The 20227-nt window shown below is 46.5% G+C and overlaps 1 protein-coding gene across 2 annotated transcripts in view; it reads right to left on the bottom strand.

The window, feature by feature from the left end:
• Nucleotides 1-20227, bottom strand: part of LOC141237463 (interleukin-10 receptor subunit beta-like) — a 59780-nt gene that overhangs the window by 36372 nt on the left and 3181 nt on the right. For both annotated transcript variants that reach the window (XM_073668344.1, XM_073668343.1), the window contains exon 2: nt 8267-8390. In XM_073668344.1, coding sequence (XP_073524445.1) covers nt 8267-8390 — 124 coding nt within the window. The remainder of the gene's footprint in view (nt 1-8266; nt 8391-20227) is intronic.

The raw sequence follows: 20227 nt of genomic DNA, 5'->3' as shown, positions 1-20227 counted from the left end.
CACACCTGTCTATATAAGACCTCACAGCTCAGAGGGCATGGCAGACTAAATGGGAATCATGAGCTCAAAGGAACTGCCCAAGGAGCTCAGAGACAGAATTGTGGCAAGGCACAGATCTGGCCAAGGTTACAAAAGAATTTCTGCATTACTCAAGGTTCCTAAGAGCACAGTGGCCTCCATAATCCTTAAATGGAAGAAGTTTGGGACCACCAGAAGTCTTCCTAGACCTGACCGTCCAGCCAAACTGAGCAATCATGAGAGAAGAGCCTTGGATAGAGAGGTAAAGAAGAACCCCAAGATCACTGTGGCTGAGCTCCAGAGATGTAGTAGGAAGATGGGAGAAAGTTCCACAAAGTCATCTATCACTGCAGTCCTCCACTGTCATGGTTGTGTCGCCACGAAGATCGTCACGATTGTACAGCCTGACTTCTCGCAGCTGAGTTTTTGGTGTTTTGTGCTTTTCGGCAGTGAGGGAGTTAACTCTCTCTCTCTGTGCTAGACAAGGTCCAGCCTCGCCCAGCTGCAATCAATTCTGCAGTAGTGAGATTCCTTCATATGTCTGCTGATCTGTTAGGGAAGTTGTCGGTGAAAGCATTTCATGCAGAGTAACAGAGCGGATCGTGGTATTTGGAGTTTCAGAGCTAAGTGTATTTGGAGTGGTTTTTCCCTTCCTCGCTTTATCATTTATCTCCTTTCCCGTTGGTGTTCCCTCTGTTGTTGTTGTGTAGTTTTTGTATGCAAGGTGGTTTTGGTTTTACCCTTGTACTGTCTCGTTCGTCTAAGTACTGAGTGTTGGCATATTATTACCTGTCCCCTTTTGTTGTGATCGGGGTCCTTCTCAGGACTAGATTACTTAGGTGCAGGGATCCTCAGGAGGTAGGGGTTACGCTGGCGGCCTGGACCTCTGTACCTTTAACAGTACCTCCAGGTAGAGGGATTAGTCAGGGCCCCAGCTTAGGGTCAGCTTAGGTCCCCTACCTCCAGTACACAGAGACAGCGTGACATTTTCACTGACCACTTAGATTTTCTCCAGCTACCATGGATCCAGTAGCCGGTCTAGCTTGGCAGTTGCAGAGGTTGTCCATGGAGCTGGCGGACGTTAGGTCCAAGGTTTTGCATCCCCAGGAGCAAGCCAGACCAGAACCTAAAGTAGCTCTCCCTGACAGGTTCACTGGGGGGGCGGGACAAGTTTTTTGTTTTCCGGGAGGCATGCAAGTTGTACTTTCGGCTGCGGCCTCGGTCATCGGGGAGTGAAGAACAAAGGGTGGGAATTGTCATCTCGCTCCTACAAGGGGACCCACAATCTTGGGCGTTCTCTCTTCCCCCGGGCTCCCTGGCTCTCCAGTCAGTGGATAGGTTTTTTGCTGCTCTGGGTCTTGTATAGGATGACCCGGATCAGATCTCCCTTGCTGAATCTAAGTTACGTAGGATCCAGCAGGGAGATCGTCCGGCGGAGGAATTCTGTTCGGAGTTCCGTAGGTGGGCCACTGACACCCAGTGGAATGCCCCAGCTCTTAGGAGCCAGTTTTGTCAAGGTTTATCCAACAAATTAAAGGATGTGTTGGCACAGTATGACTCTCCCGCGTCACTGGAAGCCGCTATGGCCCTTGCTATTCGCATTGACAGACGGCTTCGGGAGAGGTGCGGGATAACTCCACCCCCTGTGATGACTCCACCTCCTACAAGGTCCCCTCATATGGTGGTTCCCCTGGTCAGTCCAGAGGAGCCTATGCAATTAGGAGGGACATCATTTCGGGGGAGGGGACCGGTGGCACACCACAAGACTGGAAGGTGTTTCTTCTGCGGGAGAAAGGGACATTTTATTGGGGGGTGTCCATCCCGTCCTTTGCAGAGTAAAGAGTCGTCGGAAAACTTTTAATCCCAGGTTGTGTGGTGGACGGCAATCTGGGAGTAGGTATTTCGTCCCTAGGGTCATCTCAGTTTCTCGTATCGGCGGAGGTGGTGGTGGGTACGAGAACTGAGAAGATATCTATTCTTTTAGATAGTGGGGCCGGGGCTAATCTGCTGGACGCTCGGATTGCCCGGGTTCAAGGTATGCATTTGAGTGAGTTGGCTAAACCCATCCCCATATTCTCGATCAATGCCAGGGTCTTACCTCCATTTTTGGTGGACTTTGAGGATGTATTCTCGGAGAAAGGGTGTCAGGAACTACCTCCTCATCGCGAGTATGACTGTTCTGTAAAACTGCTTCCTGAGGCCAAGTTACCTAAATCTAGGTTGTATAACCTTTCTGGTCCTGAGAGGCAGGCCATGAAGGATTATATTTCTAAAAGTCTGGCTAAGGGGCATATTAGACCTTCATCTTCCCCGGTGGCCGCGGGGTTCTTCTTTGTGAAGAAGAAGGATGGAGGCCTATGCCCTTGCCTGGATTTCCGTGAACTTAATCGGATTACGGTCCGAGATCCGTACTCGCTCCCACTTATTCCCGATCTCTTTAATCAGATCGTGGGCGCCAAATAGTTCTCTAAGTTGGATCTCAGGGGGGCGTACAATCTGATTAGAATGAAGGAGGGGGATGAGTGGAAGACGGCGTTTAACACTCCGGAGGGGCATTATGAGAACCTTGTCATGCCATTCGGTCTGACTAATGCCCCGGCGGTGTTCCAACACTTTGTTAATGACATTTTTCGCCGCCTGGTTGGACAGTTTGTTGTCATATATCTGGATGATATCTTAATTTACTCGCCTGATCTGGTGTCTCATCAGGAGCACGTTAGGCAGGTGTTACAGATCTTGCGGGATAATAAACTGTATGCTAAATGGGAAAAGTGTGTGTTCGCCGTACAGGAACTCCAGTTTTTAGGTTTCCTGGTTTCAGCGTCTGGTTTTCGTATGGACCCTGGGAAAGTGCGGGCAGTTCTTGAGTGGGATCTGCCTGAGAATCTTAAGGCACTACAACGTTTCCTGGGGTTTGCTAATTATTACCGGAAGTTCATTTGTAATTTCTCGTCCATGGTTAAACCTCTCACTGACATGACAAAAAAGGGTACGGATTTTTCTAGGTGGTCTGACAAGGCTTGTCAAGCTTTCTCCTCCTTGAAAAAATGTTTTGCCTCGGCACCCATACTCATTCAACCTGATGCGTCACAGTCATTCATTGTAGAGGTAGACGCTTCCGAGGTAGGGGTGGGAGCAGTGTTGTCACAAGGTTCGTCCCCTGGTAAGTGGCATCCGTGCGCCTTTTTCTCTAAAAAATTGTCGTCCGCCGAGAGGAATTACGATGTCGGCAATAGGGAACTCTTGGCCATTAAGTTAGCTTTTGAGGAGTGGCGCCATTTTTTGGAGGGGGCAGTCCATCCGGTCACCGTCATCACCGATCACAAGAACCTGCTTTATCTGGAGTCCGCAAAACGTCTGAATCCCAGACAAGCCAGGTGGTCGTTGTTTTTTACCAGGTTTAATTTTGTCGTTATGTTTCGTCCTGGGTCAAAAAATGTGAAGGCGGATGCCTTATCTCGTAGTTTCCCTGGGGCCGGGAATACGGATGACCCGGTTCCTATCCTTCAAGAGGGGGTGGTGGTGTCGGCAGTATGCTTTGAGCTTGAGGAGGAGGTATTGGAGGCTCAGGGGGACGCCCCTGTTGGACCTCCAGGGAGACTGTTTGTTCCAGATCAGCTACGACAAAAGGTGATCGAGGCACACCATAACTCAGCTTTAGCAGGACACCCAGGGAGTAAAGCAACTGTGGATCTCCTCTCGCGTCGGTTTTGGTGGCCTAACTTACATAAGGAGGTGGTAACTTTTGTTGCATCCTGTGGGGTTTGTGCGCGCTCTAAGACCCCACATACCCATCCGTCTGGGGCCCTCTTACCTTTGAAGATCCCGGAGCGTCCTTGGACTCATCTGTCTATGGACTTTATTACGGACCTCCCGCCGTCTTCGGGTAAAACTGTCATTCTCGTTGTAGTAGACAGGTTCAGCAAGATGGCACATTTTATCGCTCTTCCTGCTCTTCCTAATGCTAAAACTCTTGCGCAGGTGTTCATTGGGGAGATTGTGAGGCTTCACGGGGTACCCTCCGATGTGGTGTCGGATCGGGGGTCTCAGTTTGTGTCCAAGTTCTGGAAGGCATTTTGTACTCGGCGGGGGATGCATTTGTCGTTCTCATCGGCTTTTCATCCCCAGACCAATGGTCAGACGGAACGTCTGAACCAGAGTTTGGAGACATATCTCCGGTGTTTTGTGTCAGAGAACCAGGAGGACTGGGCTTCTTTCTTACCTCTGGCAGAGTTTGCTCTTAATAATAGGCGGAGCGAGTCCACTGGTATGTCCCCGTTTTTTGGGGCATATGGTTTTCACCCCCAGTTTTGTACTTTCAGTAGAGGGGGCTCTTCGGGGGTTCCTGAGGAGGAACGATTTTCGTCATCACTCGCTTCTGTATGGAGAGGGGTACTGAATAATCTGAGTACTATGGGGAACCGTTACAAACGTATGGCTGACAGGAGGAGAGTGTCTGGTCCGGAGCTAAGTGTGAACGATCTGGTATGGTTGTCTACTAAGAATATTAAACTTAAGGTTCCTTCCTGGAAACTGGGTCCCAGGTTCATCGGGCCGTACAGGATCAGTTCTATAATTAATCCGGTGGCATTCCGTCTTGATCTCCCCCCTACGTTTAAAATTCACAACGTGTTCCACAGATCGTTGCTTAAGAGGTATGTGGCGCCGGTGATACCGTCACCTTTACCTCCGCCTCCAGTGGTGGTCGATGGTAACTTGGAGTTCCAGGTATCGAAGGTCATCGATTCACGCTTTAATCGTCGGTCCCTTCAGTACCTGGTTCATTGGAAGGGGTATGGTCCTGAGGAGAGGATGTGGGTTCCTGTGTCAGATATTAACGCAGACCGGTTAATTCGGGCCTTCCACCTGACTCACCCGGATAAACCTGGCCCTGAGGGTCCGGAGGCCCCTCGTAGAAGGGGGGGGTACTGTCATGGTTGTGTCGCCACGAAGATCGTCACGATTGCACAGCCTGACTTCTCGCAGCTGAGTTTTTGGTGTTTTGTGCTTTTCGGCAGTGAGGGAGTTAACTCTCTCTCTCTTTGTGCTAGACAAGGTCCAGCCTTGCCCAGCTGCAATCAATTCTGCAGTATTGAGATTCCTTCATATGTCTGCTGATCTGTTAGGGAAGTTGTCGGTGAAACCATTTCATGCAGACTAACAGAGCGGATCGTGGTATTTGGAGTTTCAGAGCTAAGTGTATTTGGAGTGGTTTTTCCCTTCCTCGCTTTATCATTTATCTCCTTTCCCGTTGGTGTTCCCTCTGTTGTTGTTGTGTAGTTTTTGTATGCAAGGTGGTTTTGGTTTTACCCTTGTACTGTCTCGTTCGTCTAAGTACTGAGTGCTGGCATATTATTACCTGTCCCCTTTTGTTGTGATCGGGGTCCTTCTCAGGACTAGATTACTTAGGTGCAGGGATCCTCAGGAGGTAGGGGTTACGCTGGCGGCCTGGACCTCTGTACCTTTAACAGTACCTCCAGGTAGAGGGATTAGTCAGGGCCCCAGCTTAGGGTCAGCTTAGGTCCCCTACCTCCTGTACACAGAGACAGCGTGACATCCACCAGTCGGGCCTTTATGGCAGAGTGGCCCGACGGAAGCCTCTCCTCAGTGCAAGACATATGATAGCCCGCATAGAGTTTGCTCAAAAACACATGAAGGACTCCCAGACTATGAGAAATAAGATTCTCTGGTCTGATGAGACGAAGATAGAACTTTTTGGTGATAATTCTAAGCGGTATGTGTGGAGAAAACCAGGCACTGCTCATCACCTGCCCAATACAATCCCAACTGTGAAACATGGTGGTGGCAGCATCATGCTATTGGGGTGTTTTTCAGCTGCAGGGATAGGACGACTAGTTGCAATTGAAGGAAACATGAATGCGGCCAAGTACAGAGATATCCTGGATGAAAACCTCTTCCAGAGTGATCTGGTCCTTAGACTTGGCCGAAGGTTCACCTTCCAACAATACAATGACCCTAAGCACACAGCTAAAATAACAAAGGAGTGGCTTCAGAACAACTCTGTGACAATTCTTGACTGGCCCAGCCAGAGCCCTGACCTAAACCCAATTGAGCATCTCTGAAAAGACCTGAAAATGGCTGTCCACCAACGTTCATCATCCAACCTGATGGAACTGGAGAGGATCTGCAAGGAAGAATGGCAGAGGATCCCCAAATCCAGATGTGAAAAACTTGTTGCATTTTTCCCAAGAAGACTCATGGCTGTACTAGCTCAAAATGGTGCTTCTACTCAATACTGAGCAAAGGGTCTTAATACTTATGACTATGTGATATTTCAGTTTTTCTTTTTTAATAAATTTGCAAAATTTCTACATTTCAGGTTTTTTTCAGTCAAGATGGGGTGCAGAGTGTACTTTAATGAGAAAAAAATAACTTTTTAGAATTTACCAAATGGATGCAATGAAACAAAGAGTGAAAATTTTAAAGGGGTCTGAATACTTTCCGTACCCACTGTAGATAGATAGAAAAATAAAAGGAAAAAAATAATGCAATGATTTTGAAATGTCTTCTACCCATATTCTATTCACAACAGAACATAGAACTCAGATCAGGAGGTGAACATTGGCCATTTTTTAATTTTATTTGAAAAAATTAACTAATTTAGAATTTGATGACATCAACACATCATAAAAAAATTGTGGGAGGGTTAACAAAAGGCTGAAAAAGTAAGTGGTTCTAATGAAAAACAGCTGGATGGTCAATTTTAAAAGAGCATGTTAGAAAGGCAGAGTCTCTCAGAAGCAAAGATGGTCGGAGGTCACCGATTTGTGAACAACTGCGTCTAAAAATTGTGGAACAATTTCAGGAAAATGTTCTTTTATATAAAATTGCAGACTTTGAATATCCCACCTTTTACAGGACATAATATCATCAAAAGACTCAGAGATTCTGGGAAAATCCAAGTGCTTGAGGGACAAGGGCGACAGTCAATATTGGATGCTCGTAATTTACTGGCCCTCGGGTGGAGCCGCATTAGAAACAGGCATGATTCAGCCATACAAATCACTGCATGGGCTGAGGAATAATTCAGAAATCATTGACTGATCACAGTTTGTCGTACAATCCACAAATGAACGTTACAGCTTTATACTACAAAGAAGAAGTCAAATATCAGCACAATCCAGAAATGCTGCCTTCTCCTCTGGGCCAAAGCTAATTTATAATGGACGGAGGCAAAATGGAAAACTGGCCTGTGGTCGGGTGAATCAAAATATGAAATTCTTTATGGAAACCATGAATGCCGTGTCCTGCGGACTCAAGAGCAGAGGGACCATTCAGCTTATTATCGAGGAAAAGGACCATCCAGCTTGTACTTGAGGAGTGGTACCAACCAGCTTGTTATCGAGGAGAGGGACCATCCAGCTTGTTGTCAAGGCGAGGGACCATCCAGCTTGTTATTGAGGAGAGGGAACATCTAGCTTGCTATCAGTGAACAGTTCTGCAACACTGATGATATGGGGGGCATTAGCTCCTATGGCAGGGGCAGCGCGCACATGAAAGGCGTTATCAATGCTGAGCATTATATGGAAGTTATAGAGCAACATGTGCCCCATCCAGACAATTTCTATTTCAGGAAAGGCTGTGTATATTTCTGCAGGACAATGGTAAACCACATACTGCCTCCATCACACCAGCATGGCTCCGCAGAAGAAGGGTTCGGATGATGAGCCGGCCGTCTGCTGTTCGGACCTTTCACCAATAGAAAACATTTGCCGCATTATGAAACAAAAGATCTGGCAAAGACCCCAAACTGTGAAGCAGCGAGAATCCGACATCAGGCAAGAAGGAAAGAACGTTCCTCTCCCAAAACTCCATCAATTGTCCCCATCATTTCCTGATGTTACAGAGTGTTGTTAGAAGAGGAGGGGGATGCCATACAATGGTGGACAATTTTTGAGATATGTTGCTGCCATCAATTTATAAAGGAGTCAGTTTTTACAACTGAACTGGAAAATGTCCAACGAGACAAGAATTTTTTTTGTTGCTCAAGGTTTTAATTTCTCTAAAAGCTGCACTTATGGGGAAATATAGTTTATGTGCATCAATTAATAGTGACTGATACTGAAGCTTCCCTTTTATTATAACAGGGTCTGTAAACTCTCTTTAGCATGAGGCACCCACTATTTTTTCTAAAAGAGGTTCTGAAGCAGCTGGGGTAAAGTGCTACACAATGTACATTTATATGACAAGAAGAATCATAAAAAGCAATCACTGCAATGTCACCTACATTTTATATTGCACGCTGTATTTCACGTTATTCCCGAGGTCAGCTGGACGATTCCATCGCAAGATATTCCTAAAGTTGACGGACTCCATGGTGACATTGTTGGGAACCGGAAGCTTCCCGAACCCTGTATATGCAGAAGAAATCAGCGTGATATTATTATTTACAATCTAACACAAATGCTAAAAATGGTTCAAATTGGTCAAAAAATATTTGATAATACTGTGCGGAGATTTCAATATGGAAAAGCTCACTACAAGACAGTATCCACCTCCTTGAACCACGAATCATGGCTCCGGGTCTACCACAATGAGGACTGTTAGGAGTAGTGTGTGTGCGGTTGCATTTAAGGGTTTTTCCCTTTCAAAGATTATTGCTCAAAAGGGTGTGGAAAACCCAAACAAACTGAGCCTTTATTCACCCTATGCCGCTTTTTGTTGATTGACTTAAGTGGTAATACCACGTTTACAAGGCTGCAGCCAATCACTGAGCTCAGTGGCTTGTGCCTTCTACATTGGCAGGGCTGCTGAGTTCAGTGATTGTCTGCAGCACTGTCAACAGGACGTCAATGCTCAGATCAGTGATTAATGTGACATCGTTAAGCAGCCGATCAAACATTGGAGCAGAGACACAGACCCATCACCGGGAAGGTGAGTATTAATTAGAATTTTTGTTTTGTTTTTTTTTACATTCTCGAGCTTTGGAGCAATAGTCCTTAAATGGGGAAAACCTCTTTGGTTGGGAGCCTTTCCATAAAACTGAAAAATTCTGGCAACAAGGGGAATTGGGCATCCACATGTATTAAAGCCCAGTCCAGTGGTTTGAGGCCAAATTCATGGACCAGACAATTTTAGGAGATGGTCCAGGTTTCAGTCTACCATTGTAGAACCAAGAAAGAGGCGGTTCCGATTTGCCAGCTACGGTTCAAGTGTGTTGCTGTGAGCCAAGAAATGGAGGTGCCAGAGACCATGAGGCCTAACATTTTGGGGGTGCACAGTGAGGTAGAGTAAAAAGGACCTCCCCACAAAGAAGACTAAACTAGATAAAGTGTCATAAAATGAAATTCAGCAAGCCCCACCATCGAGCCATTGTGCCTTTAATTGCTGAAACTGCCAAGAGACTGGACCAGTATTGTGTGACCGTGAAGTTTATAGAACCTCCGAGTGAATAAAGTTTTGAACTTCAGCTTGTGTCATGTGCCTTCACCCCCTATCGTCAACATACCTCCGTAGGGTGATTACTGCTAGATACCTCGCCTTCACCTATAACTCTATCTCAGTCATCTTACAGGACCAAAGGTGAGCTAGGATGTTATGGAGGAGCCTCTGAAAGTAGAGATTCGCTTCTTCATAGTTAGTATAGGTATTCCACAACATTATATATATATATATATATATATATATATATCCATATGAACGAACAGTCCTTCTGAGGACTAATCCAGCTGCATATAGTGGTGATAGCAGGAATTATGTGGCAGACTGCAGTGTATGTGGCAGACTGCAGTGCATATAGTGCAAGAGGGTCCATTGAACGTTTCTGCTGCTGCTGTTCTTACAGATATTTGTAGACAGATATCAGAGGCCAGGGAATTTTTTTTTTTTTATCTTAATCCTGGTTATTTGCTTAAAAAACAATCCAGAGTACACCATTTTTCTGCTCAATTTACTTGTTCTCACTGCAGAATAAAGCCAGATCTGTTCCATATTTTAGTGATAAAAATCCAGAAATTTAAACTGAACATGGAAAATCTTGGCCTCCTTTTCCATTCTGTTGCAGTGTGTCGGTCAAGCTATTCACACTAGGTCTCTGTGAAGGATAGTATTAGCAAATTACAGGCCTGCTATTTAAAACCGTGGTTCTCTGTCAGACATAACTCCTATAAGAGTGTTCCAAAATCAGACATTTCTTCCATTTTGATTCCGTTGCAGTGTGTTGGTCAAGCTATCCACACTAGGTGTCTGTGAAGGATAGTATTAGCAAATTACAGTCCTGCTATTTAAAACTGTGGTTCTCTGTCAGACGTATTACATATGACTGAGTTCCAAAATCAGCCATTTCTCGTGAGCGTGGAAAATATTGTCCTACGTTAAAAATGGGCAAGGTGCGTGGCAAGGGACGGGGAAGTGGACGTGATGGTGATGGTGCATGTAGAGGCCGAGGACGTGGCCGCAGGCAAGCTGAAATTGTGCCCCAACAAACACCTACATCTTGTCGCTCGACCTTTCTGTCCCAATTACTAGGGGACCGCAGAACACCACTATTGAACATAGAGCAGTGTCAAAATGTTGTTGGTTGGATAGCAGATAATGCTTCCAGTCTCTTAGCCACCACCACCACCACCATTACCCTGTCTTCCACACGGTCAAGTCTCAGTAGCCGTGAGTCTGGACCGCATATTCCTCACCCTGATCCTCCTTCCTCCCACCATGCCAAGTGCCCGGAGACAATTGATCCCACACTTAGACACTCAGAAGAGCTGTTCACTTTTCCATTTGTAGATTCGGACCTCTCGCACGCCCAGCTTCAAGCGAGTCAAGAGGAGGACGCGTGTAGCGATGACCAAATATTGGAGCAGCCACGGTCACACGAAGGCGACGGTGGAAAAGTGCAATTACTGTCGCAAGAGGTGGATGATGATGATGTTGATGAGACACAATTGCCAGAAAGTCAGAAGGTGGACCAGGGTGCGGAAGTGGAAGACGAGTTGGTGGATGATATAGTAACTGATCCACCCTGGCAGAGGGGCATACAGAGCGAGGACAACAGCACACAGGGGGAGGGAGGCATAGCACCACAACAGGCAGGAAGAAGCAGTGTGGTGGCCGCAGACACAAGGCGGGAAAGCGTTCCTCGTAACGCCAACACGACGGAAGTTGCCAGTACAACTGTTAGGTCTTCCCGAGTCTGGTTATTTTTTAAAGACGCTGCAGATAAACCCAAAAAGGCCATTTGCACCACCTGCCAGGCCAGCATCAGCAGGGGTAGCAAAACTAGCATCCTGACCACCACCAGCATGATCAGGCACATGGCAACAAAGCACTCGACTAAGTGGGCCGAACCCCAGTGTCCAGCAACAGTGTCTGCGGGCGGGTGACACCACTGCTTGTTCCACTGCTGTGCGTGCATGCCAATCCCCTGTCCATGGCGCATGCCAAGATGCCTCCCGCCCTGCACCTGTCGTTGAACACTCTCAACTAGCACCATCAGCAAGCACGTGCACGTGCTTGTCCCAGTGCAGCGTTCAGTTGTCCCTACCCCAGTCCTTGGAACGCAAGCGCAAACACGCAGCCAACGCCCCACAGGCCACACTACTAAATTCACACATTTTGCGAATGCTTGCGCTCGAAATGTTGCCTTTTATTCTCGTGGAGACGGAACCTTTCCGCAACCTGATGGCGGCAGCCGTCCCTTGGTACTCGGTCCCCAGCCACCACTATTTCTCCTGGTGTGCCGTCCCCGCATTACACGAGCACGTGTCCCACAATTAGACGTGCCCTCAACAACGCAGTTACTGGGAAAGTCAACCTAACCACAGACACATGGACAAGTGCTTGTGGGCAGGAACGGTACACTGGGTTCATATAGTGGAAGTTGGGATCCAGTCGGACTTTGGGACGAAACAAGTCCTCCCGACGCCGAGGATTGCGGGCCCTGGGTTAATCAGGTTGCCCCCACATTCTACAGCTCCTGCACCTCCTCCTCTTCAGCCTCCTCCTCCGAAATGAACACAGTCGCAAGCTGGAAGCACTGCAGCACTGCCTCGGCCAAGCAGCAACAGGCTGTGCTGAAGCTAATATGCTTAGGTGACAAACCGCACAATGCTGAAGAGTTGTGGACAGCTCTGAAAGTGCAGGCAGATCTGTGGCAGACACCGATGACCCTACAGCCAGGCATGGTCGTGTGTGAAAATGGCCAGAACCTGGTGGTGGCTCTGAAGTGAGGCGAGCTCACACACATACCATGCCTGGCCCATGTACTTAACCTCGTGGATCAGCAGTTTCTCAAAACCTACTGGGATCTGTCGGATCTGCTTGTCAAAGTATGCCGCCTGTGTGCCCATTTTAGAAAGTCAGCTACAGCTTCCGCCGCCCTTGCCGTGTTTCAGCAGCGTTTTCAGCTTCCAGCTCAACGACTGATCTGCGATGTTCCCACGCATTGGAACTCTATAGTGCAGGTGTTGGGAAGGATTTGTGAGCAGAAGAGGGCAGTTTTTGACTATCAGCATCAACAAGGCCGTCGGTATTCAGGTCAGACTCCACACATAAAACCTCAGGAGTGGACATGGATGTCATACATTTGTACCATCCTCCAAAACTTTGAGGACTCCACCAAGATGGTGAGCGGCGATGACACCATAATTAGCGTCACCATCCCGCTTCTCTGTCTTCTGAAACACTCTCTGCTCACAAAGAGGATGCATTGCAGGCAGAGCACAATGAGATGGAGCAAGGAACCATACAGGGTGATTACACACAGCCCAGCCTCATCTCATCCCAACGTGGATTGGGTGACAATGAGGAAGAGGAGGAGGAGGAAGGACAGGAGCTAGTTTCCTACGCTATAGACGGTATTACCTACACAACTGTCATACCGTCTGTTCAGTGTGGATGGCCTGAGGACAGGGAGAAGGAGGAAGAGGAGGAGTAGGACAGCATGATTGTTAGAACTCTCCTGTTAGTTTTTTTTTAGTTTGCTGGTCACATGACCATTTTTGCCTATTTAATCCGGCTCCGCCCTCCTGGTCTTGCTGGACTTCATTGTATTTACTACTCTTGAGCTAGCTTGGTGCTCTGTTGCCATTCACTGTTAGTTTTGCTAGGTCTTCTGACCTCTATGCTTTTTGTTGTGTGTTTGTCTTTGACTGCTACTATTTCTGCTAGGAGGTGTCCAACTTATCCCAGTCCCTAGTTCCTGTAGGGATCCCTCCCTCACATCTATAGGTCTTCGTTCAGACTAGCCGAGGACTTTAGAGGGGCTGATCGCAGGATCAGGTTCCCCGTTACATCGTAGGGATCTAGTTTAGTTCTATTGTAGGGACAGTTCTCCTGTCTTTCCTTAGTCCCTGTAGCAGATCATAACAGTAAGTTCAGCCCTAAAAGAAAAAAAAAAAAATTTCTCTAAGGAAAGACCTCCAGTTTTCCATCATGGTCTCGGTTCAAGATTTGGCTCAACGCTTGCAGGGACTCTCTCTGGAGGTGGCCAAGCTCCAACAACACGTGAGTAGCTGTTCTGGAGCACATTTTGTGGAACCAAAGGTACGTCTGCCTGATTTATTTTTTGGCGAACAACAAGATTTTTTTTCTTTTAAAAATGCTTGTTTATTGTATTTTCGTTTGAGACCCGGATCCTCTGGTGATGAATCACAGCGCATAGGGTTCATAATGTCACTTTTGCGCAAAGATCCTCAGGGATGGGCCTTCTCTCTCCAACCTAGTGATCCGTGCTTTAGATCAGTGGATAGTTTTTTTTCTGCTTTGGGTTTGTTGTATGATGATCCTGATCGTGTCTCATCAGCTGAGACTGAATTGAGACGTTTGAGGCAGGGATCAGGTAATGTGGAAAAATATTGTTCTCACTTCCGTCAGTGGTCTGCCCAGGTGGGGTGGAACGATTCAGATTTGAAAAGCTTGTTTCTTGCAGGGCTAGGTGAAAGTGTTAAGGATTTACTGATTGCTTATCCCACACCTGGAAACTTGCAGGAGGCTATGCAATTAGCTATACGGGTGGACAGGAGACTGCGTGCAAGGGTTAATGAGAGCAAATCCTCTGCTATGTCAGCTCCGAGTCTTGAGAGGGTCTGTGCTGACAATGGAGAGCCGATGGAGATTGGGGCGATGCCACCCCGCTCTCAGGAAAAAGATCGCAGGCTTTCTGAAGGCTTGTGCTTCTATTGCGGAAATTCTGGTCATTTTATTAAGAACTGTGTGCTTCGTTTGAAGAAAGAAAAAAAAATGGTCAGTTATGCCCGTATTGCCTGTTTAAATTCTAAGGGAGTATTCCTATCTGCCACTACTGCTGCTCAGGATGAATTAATTGAATTTCGGGTATTTGTGGATTGTGGTTCTACTCTGAATGTGATTGATGGGGGATTCTTGGAAAAACTTAGATTAGAACCTAAAACTTTGTCATCCCCTATTGCTGTGGTTTCTGTTGATGGCTCTCCCTTGAAGAGTGTTACTCATAAGGTCTGTGAATTTCCCCTCACTATTAATGGTATTCACCAAGAAAATTTGGATTTGGTGGTATTGGATAATTTGCCTTCTCCAGTAATATTGGGGTTACCCTGGTTAAAATTGCACAATCCTGTACTGGATTGGTCTACCAATGAAATTAAGTCCTGGAGCCCTAAGTGTTATGACAAGTGTTGTAACGGACGTATTGCTGCTGTGGATAAAGGGGAATTGCCTGTACCTATTCAGGATTTTTGGAGAGTTTTTTTCTGAGGAGGAGTCACAAATTTTGCCTCCCCATAGAGACTATGATTGTACCATTGAATTTGTTCCTGGAGCGACTCTTCCTAAAAGTCGTTTATTTAATCTTACTATTCCTGAGAGAAAGGCTTTGGAGGAATACATATAGACAAGCTTGGCCGCCGGTCACATTAGGCCTTCCAAGTCTCCTGTGGCTGTTGGATTTTTTTTTGTAAAAAAAAAAGATGGCGGTTTACGTCCTTGTCTGGACTTTCGTGAGATTAATAAAATTACTGTACGCAATCCTTACCCACTGCCATTGATTCCTGATTTATTTAACCAGTTAGTGGGGGCCAAGTGGTTCTCTAAAATTGATCTCCGGGGGGCATACAATTTGTTGCGCATGAAGGAGGGTGATGAATGGAAGACTGCTTTTAACACTCCTGTGGGTCATTTTGAGAATCTGGTGATGCCTTTTGGTCTCACCAATGCTCCAGCATTTTTTCAGAATCTTATTAATGACATCCTTAGACCTTTAATCGGCAAAAATGTGGTTGTGTATTTGGATGACATTCTGATTTATTCGCCTGATCTGGAGTCTCATTGGCGGAGCGTACGTGAGGTATTACAGTTATTAATGGACAATTCGCTTTTTGCTAAGCTGGAGAAATGTGAGTTCGCTGTACAGAGAATTAGTTTTTTGGGCTACATTATCTCCAGTGAATGTTTTGAGATGGACCCGGTTAAAGTTCAAGCTGTGCAGGAATGGCCTAGGCCTATTCGTTTGAAATCGATACAGAGGTTTTTGGGTTTCGCCAATTATTACAGAAAATTCATAAAAAATGTTTCTATTATTGTCAAACCGTTGACCGATCTCACCAGGAAAGGTGCTAATGCGGTTCAGTGGACTTCTGAGGCCATTGAAGCTTTTGTGTTTCTAAAGGAGAGGTTCACCTCTGCTCCCATCCTTATGCAGCCTGATGTGACTAAGCCGTTTTTGGTTGAGGTTGATGCCTCTTCGGTGGGGGTCGGTGCGGTGTTGTCTCAGGAAAACAAGGATGGAGTACATCCCTGTGCCTTTTTTTCAAAAAAATTTTCTGAGACTGAACTTAATTACGATATTGGTAATCGGGAATTGCTGGCGATTAAACTCGCATTTGAACACTGGCGTCACCTCTTGGAAGGTGCTGAATTTCCCATTCAGGTTTTCACTGATCATAAAAATCTGATCTATCTTGATGCTGCCAAGCGCTTGAATGCCCGTCAGGCTAGGTGGGCACTTTTTTTCTCGCGGTTTAATTTTTCCGTTACTTACATCCCGGGTACCAAGAATGTTAAAGCGGATGCTTTGTCTCGCAGCTTTTCTCCCATGGTCGGTGTTGAGGAGGAAGAGGAGAGCATTTTACAAGAAGGTGTTGTGATTGCTGCTTTGGACTCCGTTTTGGAGGATGAGATTCTTAAAGCTCAGGAGAATGCCCCATCTAACACTCCCCATGGGAGGTTGTTTGTGCCTAGGACCTTTAGGAGAGATTTGTTTGTTGAGTGTCATGAGTCTCGGTTGGCAGGTCATCCAGGAATTTCTGAGACCAAGAGACTTGTGGGTCGCAGTTTTTGGTGGCCTGGATGGCAGAAGGAAGTCATTAAGTGGGTGCGCCAATGTACTGTGTGTGCTAGATCCAAGTCTTCGCATGCTCCTGCTGCGGGGTTGCTTTGCCCTCTGGAGGTTCCTAGTGCACCTTGGACACATCTGGCTATGGACTTTATTACTGACCTTCCCCCCTCTGAAGGTTTCACGGTCATCTGGGTGGTCGTGGACCGTTTTAGCAAGATGTGTCACTTGGTTCCCTTCATCAAACTGCCTTGCGCTAAGACACTCGCTAAGGCCTTTGTCAAGGAAATTGTCAGACTACATGGTGTTCCTACTGACATTGTTTCTGATAGGGGACCTCAGTTCGTGGCTCGTTTTTGGCGTGCCTTTTGTGACAGGTTGGGAGTTCATTTGTCGTTTTCATCTGGATATCATCCTGAGTCTAATGGCCAGACAGAAAGGAAGAACCAGGATGTTGAGCAGTTCTTGCGTTGTTTTGTGGCAGACAATCAAGAGGGGTGGTCTGAGTTTCTGCCACTTGCTGAATTTGCTCTTAACAACCATACATCCTCTTCTGCTGGGTGTTCGCCTTTTTTTTGTTGTTCTGGGAGACATCCGTCTTTTGGGTCATTCTCCAAATTGGTTTCGGCTGTGCCTGAGGAGGAGAGTTTTTCCGGTGATTTGGAGAGAGTTTGGACGGATGTGCGTGGTAATCTTCAGGAGGCTAACAAAAAATCTAAGAGGTACTTTGATAGGAAACGGCAAGAGGTTTTGTTTGCTGTTGGTGACATGGTTTGGTTGTCCTCTAAGAATCTGCGATTGAGGATTCCTTCTAAAAAATTGGGTCCCAAGTTCGTAGGGCCCTTTAAGGTGCTTCAGATAGTTAACCAATCTGCTGTTAGGTTGGAGGTTCCTACATCCTGGAAGATTAACCCGGTGTTTCATGTTTCTCTGTTGAAAAAAGCTGATGTGTCTGATGGTGATGCCTCTGCCACTGTTCCTCCGGTGGTGGAGGACGGGGAATATGAAATTTCCCGCATCCTAAATTCTAGACGGTATAGAGGGAGTTTGCAGTATCTCGTCGCTTGGAAGGGCTTCGGACCTGAGGATAACTCATGGGTGAGGGCGGATAATGTTTCTGCTTCCAGACTTGTCAGAGCGTTTCACAGGAGGTTTCTTGGTAAGCCTGGGCCTAGGGGATCCGGAGGATCCTCTTAGAAGAGGGGGTACTGTTAGAACTCTCCTGTTAGGTTTTTTTTAGTTTGCTGGTCACATGACCATTTTTGCCTATTTAATCCGGCTCCGCCCTCCTGGTCTTGCTGGACTTCATTGTATTTACTACTCTTGAGCTAGCTTGGTGCTCTGTTGCCGTTCACTGTTAGTTTTGCTAGGTCTTCTGACCTCTATGCTTTTTGTTGTGTGTTTGTCTTTGACTGCTACTATTTCTGCTAGGAGGTGTCCAACTTATCCCAGTCCCTAGTTCTTGTAGGGATCCCTCCCTCACATCTATAGGTCTTCGTTCAGACTAGCCGAGGACTTTAGCGGGTCTGATCGCAGGATCAGGTTCCCCGTTACATCGTAGGGATCTAGTTAAGTTCTATTGTAGGGACAGTTCTCCTGTCTTTCCTTAGTCCCTGTAGCAGATCATAACAGTGATCAGTCGTCCTCTTGGTCAGGACACAGAAGTCTTGCCTCTTTGCAGTCTGGCACACATGGCTGAGTTTATGTGACACTGCCTTTCCCGTGACACTGACTTTCCCGTGACCCTCACGTAGTCCAAATTTTGGGTGACAGTCATTACTGGTTGGTGACACTTCTAGACCCACGCTACAAGGAGAACTTTCTGTCTCTTACTCCTTTGCAGTAAAGGCCTAATAAAATGGGGCAATACGAGAAGGCCCTTGTGGCGGAATTATTTAAAAAATTCCCATATGAAAACGCTGGCGGCAGAGGTCACAGTTCGTTGGACAACCAAGGAGTACAGGCAAGAGAGACACAAATGCAATCCAGCAGAGGCAGGGAAACACTGTCTAAGTTCTGGGACAGTTTTCTCAGACCCTCCCATCGCACAGGCCCTGAGGCGTGGGGTATTCTCCCAAGGAAGGAAAAGATTCAGAAGATGGTGAGGGAGTACCTTTCTGACGTACTCCATGATTCCCCTGTGCCTTATAATTATTGGGTATCCAAGCTGAACACGTGGCATGAACTGGCTCTCTACGCCTTGGAGGTCCTGGCCTGCCCTGCCGCTAACGTTTTGTCAGAGCGGGTTTTTAGTGCTGCTGGTGGAATTATAACCGATAGGAGCATCCGCCTGTCAACTGAAAATGCTGACAGGCAGATTCTCAACACCATCGAATCATAGCAACGTAACATAAACTCAAATACAGTGTCTTTTTTTGGAAGGTCTAACTCTATTCCCATACACCTCTGTCTTCACACCCAGACATGGGTATATGAGTCCTGATTTTGTCTATTTGCTTTTGTCCTCCTCCTTCTCCGCATCCTCATCCTCCACCACCATATCACCACCATATGTACCATATGAACATATCTACGTCTCTTGCAAGGGGCATTGGAATTCCTCCAAATTTTTGGCAGCCGTTGCTTCACTGCATAGTCAAACAGTATGGGAGACACACTTCCTAATAATGGGGGAATTTTTTGCAGGAGACCCTCCGACCTCTGCATCTCTTGCAAGGGGCATTGGAGTTCCTCCAAATTTTTGGCAACCGCTGCTTCATTGCATAGGCAAACAGTATGGGAGACACGCTTCCTAATAATGGGATCATTTTTTGCAGGAGGCCCTCCGACCTCTAAGTCTCTCGCAAGGGGCATTGGAATTCCTCCAAATTTTTGGCAGCCGTTGCTTCACTGCATAGGCAAACAGTATGGGAGACACACTTCCTAATAATGGGGGAATTTTTTGCAGGAGACCCTCCGACCTCTGCATCTCTTGCAAGGGGCATTGGAGTTCCTCCAAATTTTTGGCAACCGCTGCTTCACTGCATAGGCAAACAGTATGGGAGACACGCTTCCTAATAATGGGATCATTTTTTGCAGGAGGCCCTCCGACCTCTAAGTCTCTCGCAAGGGGCATTGGAGTTCCTCCAAATTTTTGGCGGCCGTTGCTTCACTGATACCCTATAACTGAATAGCAGACCCTCTCCTTTCTAATGTGAACATGTCGTACTCGTTACTGTGGCCCAGCTGTATGTGTCTTTAAATTGTTAGTGTTTTTTTTTCTAAAATTTGGTAGACGTTAGACTCACTGCATACCCTATAACTGAATAGCAGACCCTCTCCTTTCTTACGGGAACATGTTGTTACTGTGGTCCAGCTGTATGTATGTTTAAATTGTTATTGGGGTTTTTCACAAATTTTGGCAGCCCTTGCAGTCACAGCATAGGCATTACCACTATAGGAGACCCGTTCCTTTATAATGGGAACATTTTTTTTACTGAGACCCTCCTCTATGTCTCTTCAAAGGGGTATTGGGTTGTGTTCAAATTTTTGGCAGCCCTTGCAGTCACTGCATACGAAACAACAGTTATCGTTAATAATGGGAACAACAAAGCATAGCCGGCTGATGGCTCTCTAACAACAGCGAGGGCCGACTGCTGGCCCTTTAAGAATAGTAAGGGCCGGCCGCCTAATGTCCCTATAAAAATAGGCTTTGTGACTTTCAGAGTCCCTCCATCATAAATGAAACAGGATGTGTCTGATGATGTGTCACACACCTCATGGCCAGATAAGGGTGTAAAATGTTAAAATGACATTTCCTGGTGAATGCATTTGTCTTGGCTGAAAGCAATTCAAAAGTGCAAAAACGCATCAAAAACGCTACTTGTGAACATAGCCCATGGTGTGGAGGAGAATGTTTGTTTTTGGTTATTTATTTTGCCTTATGTACAAGTCATTACCTTGGAAAGGAAGTTCTTTATCATATTTCCCAGGAAAATCTAT

Source organism: Phyllobates terribilis, unplaced genomic scaffold (assembly GCF_046119375.1).
Source record: "Phyllobates terribilis strain yellow unplaced genomic scaffold, ASM4611937v1 Scaffold_2__4_contigs__length_985480577, whole genome shotgun sequence".
Classification (NCBI taxonomy): domain Eukaryota; kingdom Metazoa; phylum Chordata; class Amphibia; order Anura; family Dendrobatidae; genus Phyllobates; species Phyllobates terribilis.
The sequence above is the reverse complement of the archived record's forward strand: the minus strand, read 5'-3'. Positions and strand labels throughout refer to the sequence as shown.